Raw genomic sequence first — 11146 nt, forward strand, 5'->3', positions numbered from 1 at the left:
GGAGGAGGCCCTTGAGGAGGGGGTACTGTTGCGACAGCCGGTCGCAGGACTTGCGACCGGCCCATCTTACCTTCCCTCCCTTGCCTTTCTGGAACTGGCCTGCTTTGGGGCAGGACGGGGAGGCGTTTCGGAAGGCCTCCAGGTGCGTCCGGCCACCCTCCCGCTGCAGACCATTTCAGAGAGCATCTGACACCACATCACAGAAATTGAAGGTTATAGAACGTGCAAAGGAAGCCAATAATTGTGTAGCTGCAAGAGAATTTTATATTAGTTAAAAACTCATCAGAGATTGGAGAAACATTTAGAACAGCTGCTAGAAATGCCAAAGTCAAAGAAACCCTTAAGTTTTAAAATTACACCTTTTGAAAGATTGGAAAAGGATTTGAATGAATGAGTAAGGGAATGCATACAAAATGGCCACATTATGACTCGCTCAAGCATTAGGCTTCATGCCCTTCAAATGGCAAAAGAAGAAAAATATTCAGCGACCAAAGGTCTGAAAGAATTCATAGCATCGTTTGGTTGATGTTTGTGGTTCATGAACCGATATGGATTGCTCCTTCATCAGCGCACAAAGATTTCACAGAAACTGCCTAAAGAGCTTGATGAAAAGATCTGTTCATTCCACAAATTCATTATTCAGCAGTCAATAAAGAATTATTTTGATATAAATTACATTGGTAATATGGATGAAATGCCTATGACATTTGATATGCCTGGCAATCGTACTGTAGCTGGCATTAGTGAGAAGACGATACTTGTAAAAACAACTGGTCGTGAAAAGACCCATTTCACGGTGGTCCTGTCTTGCTTGGCAGATGGCATAAAACTGCATCCAGTGGTAATATTCAAGAAGAAAATGATTCCAAAAACCTAAAATTTCCAGCAAGCATAATTGTTCGGATTCATCCTAAAGGCTGGATGAATGAAGAGGGATCAAAATGGTGGCTGTGCAATATGTGGGGTAGACAACCAGATACGGGGCTAAGAAAGCGACTGTCACTATTAGTGTGGGATAAGTTCTGCCTACATATAACAGAGGATGTGAAGGATGATGCAAAGAAAATGGTGATCACATTAGCAATGATTCCAGGAGGCCTGACATCAGTGCTCCAGCCGTTAGATGTCTGTCTCAACAAGCCTTTCAAGGACCAATTGCGGCATATGTGGCAACAATGGATGTGTTCTGGTCAATCAAAGTTAACGAAAGGAAGGAACCTGATGAAACCAGTCATTTATTTATTTATTTATTTATTATATACCAGTGTTCATTTTACATATCACATCGGTTTTCATTCCAACAAAAAATGCAGGAAATCAAGTTTTTCCTTTGTCAATACATTGAACAATAATAAACACGGAAATTGTTAACAAGGGAGATAAATTTGGTAAATTTGGTAGTGAAATGGGTAAAGGATACCTGGGAATCAGTTCCACCAGAAATGGTCAAGAAGTCATTCCTGAAATGCAGCATTAGCAATGCTATGGATGGATCAGAAGATGACGCCATCTATGAAGACAAAAACGAATCAGCATTGGATGATGATTCAACAGATGGAGACAGCGAAGACAACATATACGCTGATGGCACCACCAAAGAATAGTTCCACAATTTATTTGGACATTCCAATGAAAAAGAATTGGATATGGAAGGATTTGAATAAAAGAGAGGGATTCAAACAGCAGGGACAGCCATGGGGAAAGGAGGCAAGGATTGATACAGCAGGGACCTTTTCTTAAGTTGTTAAATGATATTTCTTATGAGACACTTTATTCTGCTTTTAAAATATAAATAAAAGTGATTTTTTTAAGTTATTGGTTTGTTTCTTAGTATAATTTCACCATTTCTTAAGCCCCCTAGGTTTTACCCCTAACTTATCTATGGGTGACAGATACATCTTGATTTTTGGACCCAAAAATACCATCAGCTTATACATGAGATCGACTTATTCACGAGTATATATGGTAAGTGAATTATCTTATACATTGTTGTGTACCCAGATACTATGGAAAGCCTTTTCACCTAGCCTACATATGGTTGAACTAAAGATTTGAATCTGGATGTTTGTGTTTTGGAAGAGATACAAAGGAATCACCAGAAATTCAGTAAAAATTAGATTGTAAAATATATTTATAAATAGTAAGGAAATAACACAAGGAAATTGCATTTAATGATATTGCACTATAGAGTGTGTAACAATATTCAGTCAATGAGTGCTCTCTTTATTACTAGTATTGTGACCAGGCTCACACTACCTTTCTATCCTTTTTAGGACTGCAGAGCAAATAAGTCTAGGCCAGAGTACAAGGGCTTTGCTTATGCATCCACATAGAAGAGTCAGAACAATGAAGAAGAGGATTGTATCTTAGCCAGATCCTAGCCTGCATTGTTACCAAGCCAAGCTGAACTGGTCCCTTCACACAAAATCCCACATCCCCCTCCAACACTTCTTATGCCTTGGGCAAGTCATTTTCAGGCATTTTCACTAAAGCCAGATTGACACTTGCATTAATTACCATGGTCTCCATTATTTCCAGTAGGACCCTTTCACTATATTATATGCTTGTTAACCATGTTAACTTTAACATGGGTTACCATGCTTTAGTGAATATGCATCTTAATCTCCCATTGCCTCAGGTACACATTAATAGGTTCATTCATCAAAATGCATTATGGCATTAACGCATGTGACAGTTATGGTACCATATGGCACAAATGCAAATTTTTTGAAGGGGGGGGGATTAATGAAAATGTGGGGCACTATCACATCCCGGAAATAACTACATCTTTTTTCCTGGTGTTAAGCTGTGCAAAATGCCCGAAATGGCTGTAACTCAATTCACGATAAAGATAGCAAATTGCACTTTTAGCAGGAGAGAGGGAGGGAGGGAGAGAGAGAGAAACTCTGGAGAGGCCTTTACAGTAGTCAACTATTTGTACCACTGTAGGAGGGCCAGCTAAAAACTCGAGGTGAGGTTTTGGTGGTGGTTTAAGGTTATGGGGCCAGTTTGACATGCAGAGTCTCGCCCTAGCTTGATAGTACTAGGGCGAGAGAACATTGTAGAAATCTCATCTTTGTGAGACTTTCCTCACTCCAAATGACGTCAAATCTTCACTGAGGTGTACTGTGCTGTTCGCATGTCTCACTCTAGATGTCAAACTGGCCCCAAAACCCTAAACCACCACCAAAACCTCACCTCGAGTTATTAGCTGGCACTCCAATTAAGGAGCTGACTGGGAGGGAACTAGGGAAGGCCCCTATGCGTTGCCATGCGTATTTGCAAAAGTATAACCCCCCTTTGCGCGCTGACCCGAAATTTTATAACATGCGCGCGTCCATATGTGCGGGCCGGGTAGCGCGCGCGTAAGTTTTGAAAATCTACCCCTAAGTATCAGAGTGTGAAAACCTTAAAGCACCCCATGATATACTACCAATGAAAAGTGCATGGTGCAGTAATTCTAAAATTATCATAAACATGCCTCTTTTTCTTGTCGCGGGTGTTAGCCCTGCAAAATAATAGCATTTTGATGAATCTAGGGGTTAGATTGCAAGTTCTTTGGGGCAAGGACTTACTGTATTTGAATTTGAACAATGCTGCAAGCCTCCTTGTGCATCATTTGGAAAGGCAGGCTAAAAACCTAAGATTATTGTTATTGTTAAAAAATGTGTTATTTCTCTCTCTACCAGGTATGCCATGTGAACCTGGAAGGCCAGCCCTTTTATTCCAAGAAGGATAAACCTCTGTGCAAGAAGCATGCCCATGCCATCAATGTCTAAAGCAAGAGCTGGAAGTCCACGGCATGGAAGACGAGACAGGCAGCTGGCTGAGCAACTGTGGAAAAGGAATGGATATCTGCAAATAACACTACTTGTTTAAAAAAAAAAGCATAGGATTTTAATGCTTCTGACGTATAGTATGGGTCTCTTTTTAACAAGCTAACTATGTTAATGTGTAGGATCGTAGCAAGGTACGAAAGTTTAAAGGCTGGCTTTTGAGTAAAAAAAAAAAAAATGATCAAAAGTTTCAAACAGAATTGCAAATCAGAAGAGAAGACTAAATTGGCACTTTTATACCTTTTGGGAAAGCCTGAACATAGACTTTCCAAGCAGACCGGCCTGAAACTGTGACCTTCCTACTGTTCATGCAAACTGAAAGAAATTATTAATAAAACTATTTAGCTGAAGCAGGAAAAAACTGATGTGGCAAAATATTAGCTGTAGGGTATTTTTAGAGCTCTTTAGTGGGTAGTTACATTAAACAGAAAGCAGTAAGTCATGTATCCTCACCAAAAAAGGAAGTGCTATTCCATTGTTTATAGCACTGCGCTACCTCTCTGAGCATCCAACACGCAGAACTAGCAACAGGCTCGGAGCACAGCCAGTGCTTAAAGAAGTTGGCCCAGTATCTAAACAGAACTGAAAGGAAAAGGAGAGAATGTACTAAGCTGGGAGAGTCCTGAGCTGCCCAGTGTCTCAGTTCCCGAAGGGCTTTTGAACTTGTATCCTAATGTATTATGCCATTTTTTTGTCCTGCTTCTTCCATTTGAACCTGGAACTACAGGTACCAAATGACAACAGATCAGGTGGTCAAAAAGCCAGGACAGCTTGACATTTCTACCTGCCAAAACAAAAAAAGATTTCCTGGCAGCTCTGGGTGGCATGATAATGCAATAATACGAGCTTGGTATTTAATCTCAATGGCACAGGTATGTGAAATATATGGAAATGTGGCTGATGAGGGCAGGTATGATGGATTTAACTGACCTGTCCACTTAAAAGGAAAAGGATCCCCTTCCCCATAACGATTCTAAGAAATAGGGAGAGGGCAAAAATCATCTTTCGATTCACTCTTTCTTTTTTCCTTTCTGTAAATGGAAAGCACTTCCTGATCAGGGCTATCTACCTGTACTGGACCCGGTTTGGATTTTATAGTCACAAAATTGACTATACCAGAGACAAAGCAGCTGACTGCAGTCTTTGGTACATTAATAAGACTTTAACTAATGCACACGTTTTGAATGTCTAGCATTTTGGTTGCACATATTCTGCATTTTGCAGAAAGTCTCCAGTGTTTTCAGCATCTGTGAAAAGTATGCGAGACTCTAGGTAAATTGAGCAAAATTCCAATGAGATCTCAAAAATATCTGAAAGCACTGGAAGAATAGAATGACTCCATTGTTTTTTCAAATAGGAAAAAAATACACAGGAGCTTCTAGGAAAGATACTAGGTAAATTGTTGATTTTAAAATAAAAAAAACAAACAAAAAACATTATTTATTGATATTTAGGATGTCGTGGAGTAGTTTGAATAGAATAAACTGAAATTCTCAATAAAGTATTTTGACACTCACAAAAACAAGTTAAATGAAACCCTAAAATGATACCAAAGATATCTTCTGGATTAATGGTTCTTAGGATTACCAACTAGCTCCATGTTTTCAGGGCAGGTGGCAAGTAGTAGAATAAAACCAGACTTAGATTTGTCTGTCCTGAAAAAATGCAGCTAATTGGTTCTCAAGGTAGGAGGTGAGATTTCTCAAAGGCTTTCTTTGCATAGTAGATCTAGATCCTAAACAAATTAAAATAATAATAATGATAAATTTAAAAAACATTAGCCCGAGCTACCAGGGTATCCCTATCTTTTCTGCTGACTTTTTATTTTCAGGGGAACTGGAAAAGTCTAGGTGCAGTAAAGTTGCATATTTTGACAATTTTGCAATTTTCTGATTTTTCTATTTTTTTATTTTTATTTTTTTCTGAAATCCGCTTATGTTTGAAGTGAAGGTGGAGTAGGATTAGCTTTGGGGAGGACAGCTTGGAGGCTTTACTGTATCAGCCTCCAAGCTGTCCTCCCCAAAGCTAATCAAGGATTTAGGAAGACTAAGAACTAGTGCTATGAGGAGACTAGCTAAGTCAGGGGTGGCCAACTCCAGTCCTCGAGAGTCACAAACAGGCCAGGTTTACAAAATATCCACAATGAATATGCATGAGGCAGATTTGCATACAATGGAGGAAGTGCATGCAAATCCATCTCATGCATATGCATTAGAAATCCTGAAAACCTGGCCTGTTTGTGGCTTTCGAGGACAGGAGTTGGCCACCCCTGAGCTAAGTGATGCTATCCCTGTAGTAAAATAATGTAGAAAAATTCAGTTAACGCTTAATCAGAAAAAACGTTTGCACTTTCATTGTCATTATTCAGAAATATTTCTAGAATCTCCTAGTTGCCCTGCACATTTCCCTTCCCTTGTTATCCAGTCCACTACAATAAACTTGCTCCAATGGAAAAAAGGGGGCACAATTCCTATGGAAAGTCAGTGGAAATATTGTCCAAACAGTTCAGAGTTGGGTGTAGTCCCGTGTGACCTTGTTAATGGGATTTGTTCCATTAATGCACCTCACACATGATTTGGTTTCGTGTCCGCCATTGTATAAAAGAGTTCCAGGAGCCTTGTTGGTACTGGAGAAAATGGGATTATTTGCGAGGCCATGATACCTTTTATCAGATGTAGTTGAAGAAGTGTCTTAAGTGGTCTCAAAACTCATAGTCCCCCAAAATTATTCTGCAGTTTTGTCCTGGTTCAATACTAAGTATCATAATGTACAAAGAATCTACTCCATAAAAGATGCATATATAAGGATAATGCAAAACTTGATTGATAGGTAGATAGGTAAATAGATAAATTATGAATCTTTTCAAGGTTCATCATAATGTTAAAAAGACCATGTCTAACTTTTTTCCAAAAATTATGCTTTTTGTTAAATTAACACATACTTATAGAACCATATGCTTTGTTGAGAAATTCAGCAGCAATTTATGGCATGAGCAATTTTGGAGTTTTAGATTTTTTAATTCATAGACAGCATTTCATATTTGAGAAATATTAGATAGCTACTCAGTAGAGAAAATAGAGGAAAGCTTTTTAATTACTGGGAGATGGCAACACCTCAAGTGTGATTATTATGATATTATATACTACAATGTTTATTGTCATTTATAATGGCTGATTTCATAATGACTTGTCAGTTTTAAATGAAACTTTTTAAGTTTGTTTTGCTTGCATGATTTGTACTAACACAGTTCTACTTACATGATAAAAGACTAATTTGTAGTTTAGTTAGGTTGTATTTTACATGGGTGTGGTTAATAAGGCTGTTTTACCTTATCCTTTAATTTTATTGCAAGTTTTTTTTATTTTTAGATGGGAAAAAAAAAACAAGATTACACAGCTGAATGACTGAACTTATGTGCAAATTACTTTGCTTTAGGGAAATAATTTGTATAGGGAACTTCTTTTGGCCTGGTTCAAGGGAATTTTGCAATGGATACTGAAGGACAGATGAGAATAGGATTCTATATTTTCTGATGTGTATTTCCCAGGGAAATAATATTTAGCTAGTTGATTATTACCTTCTTCTCTTCTTGCCCCACTAACATCATCATGCATACATATGATTTGGGACCCTAGATAGTTTCAGGTTATAAAAAACAGGCTGACCCAAGGCTGAGCTACAAGTGCGTATCTGATTTGTGGCTAAACCAAGCCTGCCTCAGTTTGTCCATATGTCCCAGAGCCATTTTTTAACCTCGCACATTTTGCAGCACTGTTATTCAGATATAGTATTTATCAAAACTCAGCATTTAAAACAAACAAAATCATCAAGATTCATGTTGTCCTATAATTTTCATTTTACTCTGAGGATCTGCAAAAATTAAATGTTCTGCTGCTCTCATATAATTTTGCAAATGGTCCACAAAATCTATGAATGCATTTGCTGTAGAATTTAATGGGATATGTTCCACATGGACTGCAGAAAATGGTTATACTCAACAAGTCCATTGTGCTTGCAGCAGGTTTTACATTTTCTGTCTGTCTGATCACAAATTGTTCCCTTAAATTCTGTCCAAATATTTGCTGAAGTAGCTACTTTGTTGTAAAAATTGTGACCAGTGAAGAAGGCAAAATTCATCCAATTAGCTTTTACCACATAACGAAAGTGTAGACTCTTTAGTTAATCCTTCAAAGTGGCACGCCCTTAATTTAGTGTATTGGTGGATCAGGATGCTGCTATGTTGATTACTGTCAGAAATAGTACCTGTGCTGGCAGTGCTCTCCGTCACTGAAAATGTGGGTGCAGCACATACACTGATGTAGAGTGACTTCAGAGGAGGAGGAGATACCCAAAATCTCACCCAGAAGGCTGCATTCACTATGAATTCCCCTTTTAATGCTCCTCTTCCTCTTCTCTGCTGTCTGGGAACAATTCCAGAGCCAGAGGGAAAGCGTAGTAGCGGAGGTGTACCGAGGGTCTCCGGCGCCCGGTGACCAATTCATTTGCGTTGCCTCCCTTGCGCTCCCCCCCCCCATCCTCCTTGTAGACATGCTTAAGGACAAGAAAGTCACCCTACTACAAACCCCAAAAACGAAATGAACAGACAGTCTGCTGTGAACAGCCTATGGGGCAAAAGCTTCCCTGCCTAAAGACAGGCCCGCCAACCTCGCCCCTTCCCTCTGTGGTACTGCAGGCAAACAAAAACATTCTCTGATAAAGAAGACGACCAAGAGTCAAGGACTGTGATGTAAAATTTAGAAATTCTTCTGAAATTTCCAATTTGTTCACTTCTGATCATCAGGAGAAAAAAAAAAAGAAAAACATTCTAAAATGTATCCTTTTTTCCAGACCTGCAAACATCACTGCAGCCTTATTACAGCACAGAGCACACTGCCTGTTCCCTCGCCAAAAGCAGAATAACTGATGACAAATTAGAAAGAGGACCATGGAGACAAAAGCTGAACTGAAAACCCAAAAAGCCAAACTCTACCTGCAGTATATCACAAGAGAAATAATATAGAAATATTCAGATACACATTTCCCAAAAATTACAGAGAAAATCAAATTCTTCCAATTCCCATCTCAGAGAAACAGAAGCACAAGTCAGCCTCACTCCCCTACTCTTCCAGGCCCCAATAGTCTTGCTTCCCAGCCCTTTCTCCCCTCCTAGACCTCCCAGCTAGACTCATATGCAGTGGAATAATGCAAAAAAACAGAAATAACACCATTCCTCATAAAGAAAATCAAGAAATATAAATCCATCATAATAGTAAACCATACAAATAAAAAAAAAACATTTCAAAACAAATGAGGAATAGAGCATCTAATAAATAATAAGGATAAAAACAACTTTAAACATTTCCCAAAAAATCAATTAAATATTTCAAAATAGTAGACACATTAAATAACACCCAATAATTAAAATTAATAAAGTTAAAAAAATTTCCCTTCTCCATACCTGGGAACTTTTAATTTCCAGTCTCTGAGATTGTCCTGGATTAGTGGAGAGGAGGAGGTGGAGCAGGAGAAGGAACACACAAACTTTTTCTTCTCTCTCTCTCATATACACACACTTTCATACATACATGTGCACCCTTCTACCTGTCTTTCTTAATTTTTCTCTTCAATGTCTTCACTCTTCCCTCCTTTCCTTCCTTTTTAATCACCTTTTACTCACCTCTCAGTCACTCATATCCTTCGTCTTCCCTCTCAGTCACTCAACACCTTTCTCTCACTCTTCCCTCCCTTCCAATCACTCACACCTTCACTCCCACTCAGCCCTTTCACTCCCCTTCCCTCTCAGTCACTCGCCTCCTCCCTCCCTTCCCTCCCCTCTGTCAATCCTCCTCACTCCACTTCCCTCTCATACTCAATACCCTCCCTTCCCTCTCAGTCACTCACCTCCTCACTCCCTTCCCTCATCTCCCTTTCTCTCCTTCCCATCACTCTCTTCCCTTTCCTTCCTTCCCTCACTCATATCCCTTCCTTTCCCTCTGTCACAACCCACCATATGACTCACTCTTCACCCCACCCCACCCCACCCTTGGTCCTTGTCTTCTTCTTCCTGTTGGCGGAAAGCCTACCAGCAGGTCATCATTTGGCCTACCACTAGGCATCTAGTGCCTAGCTCTCTCTTTCTCATATGCACATGCACATGCTTCCCTCTCTCTCATACACACAGGCTCTCACAAACATACACAAATTCAAAAGCTCCTTCTCCCTCATGTACACAGGTTTAAAGAAATACTCCCTCTCTCTCCTATACATGTTTTCACAGACATACACACAAGCTTCCTCTCTCTCATATACATTTGCTTTCACACACATACCTACAAGCTTCCTCTCTCTCATAGACATAATGCACATGCTACCTCTCTCTCATGCACACATGCTTATACAAACACTCCCTCTCTCTCATACATACTTTCACAGGTTTCCTCTCTTTCATGTACACATGCTGTCATACAGATACACATGCTTCCTCTCTCTCTCATGCACACATGCTTATGCAAACACTTCCTCTTCTCTTATACACATATACATGCTCCTTCTCTTTCATGTACAAATGCTCTCACACACATGCGCACATAACTCATACATGTACAAATGCTCCCTCTCTCATACACACATACTCACATTCCTCCTGGGTCCCGCGGCCTTCTCCTGACTCAGGCTGCCGGCAGATTGGGGTCTGCCGGTGGCCTCGTGGACTCTTTTGATTTTGGCAGCAGTGGCTGCAGATGGTTGAGGTGTATGGCCTGCAGTGTCTTCTTAATTTCAGCCAGTGGGAGGGTTAGAGTGTGGCAGCAGCTTGATGGACCTCCTCTTCGGCCCCCGCAAGATGCAGTTCGCAATGACCTTGATGGACGTTTTCTTCTTTGCAGCCCAGTAGCTGCCGGAGGCTCCATGCGCACAGGCTTAAATGCTACATAGAAACAGCATAGCTGCAGCCCTGGATTTGTTATCCATTAAGGCTGTGCCTGGGGCAGCAGGCCGGCTAAGATTTGCTTTCTTCCAGCTCTGCTACTCTGTAACAGGAGGTGGGGGGGGGGGGGAGGGAGAGAGAAAGCATCAAAAGCACCCAGGGCTGACAAAATCCTAAATCCATCCCTGCAATATATGGGCTGGATTTTCAAAATGTTCCACGCACCGGGCCTATTTTCAAAATGCCCAGCGGTGCGCATAAAGCCCCGGGACGCACGTAAGTCCCAGGGCTTGCAAAAAGGGGCGGGGAGGGGCGGGGTCAGTGGCTCCTGGTACAGCAGCTATTTGCCACTGTGTCAGAGATCGCGTGCCGGCAAATGGCCGGC

At 40.4% G+C, this 11146-nt stretch overlaps 1 protein-coding gene across 18 annotated transcripts in view; it reads left to right on the top strand.

The window, feature by feature from the left end:
- Positions 1–9135, top strand: part of LDB3 (LIM domain binding 3) — a 452171-nt gene extending 443036 nt beyond the window's left edge. For 15 of the 18 annotated variants that reach the window (XM_029609318.1, XM_029609322.1, XM_029609325.1 and 12 more), the window contains one exon: positions 3690–4094. In XM_029609318.1, the coding sequence (XP_029465178.1) occupies positions 3690–3779 (90 nt within the window). In that variant the 3' untranslated portion in view covers positions 3780–4094. Of the gene's footprint in view, positions 1–3689 lie in introns of all 18 variants that reach the window. The other 3 variants (XM_029609315.1, XM_029609316.1, XM_029609317.1) reach the window with 1 other exon arrangement.
- Positions 9136–11146: the final 2011 nt, after the last annotated feature.

The sequence above is a fragment of the Rhinatrema bivittatum genome, chromosome 7, assembly GCF_901001135.1.
Source record: "Rhinatrema bivittatum chromosome 7, aRhiBiv1.1, whole genome shotgun sequence".
Lineage (NCBI taxonomy): Eukaryota > Metazoa > Chordata > Amphibia > Gymnophiona > Rhinatrematidae > Rhinatrema > Rhinatrema bivittatum.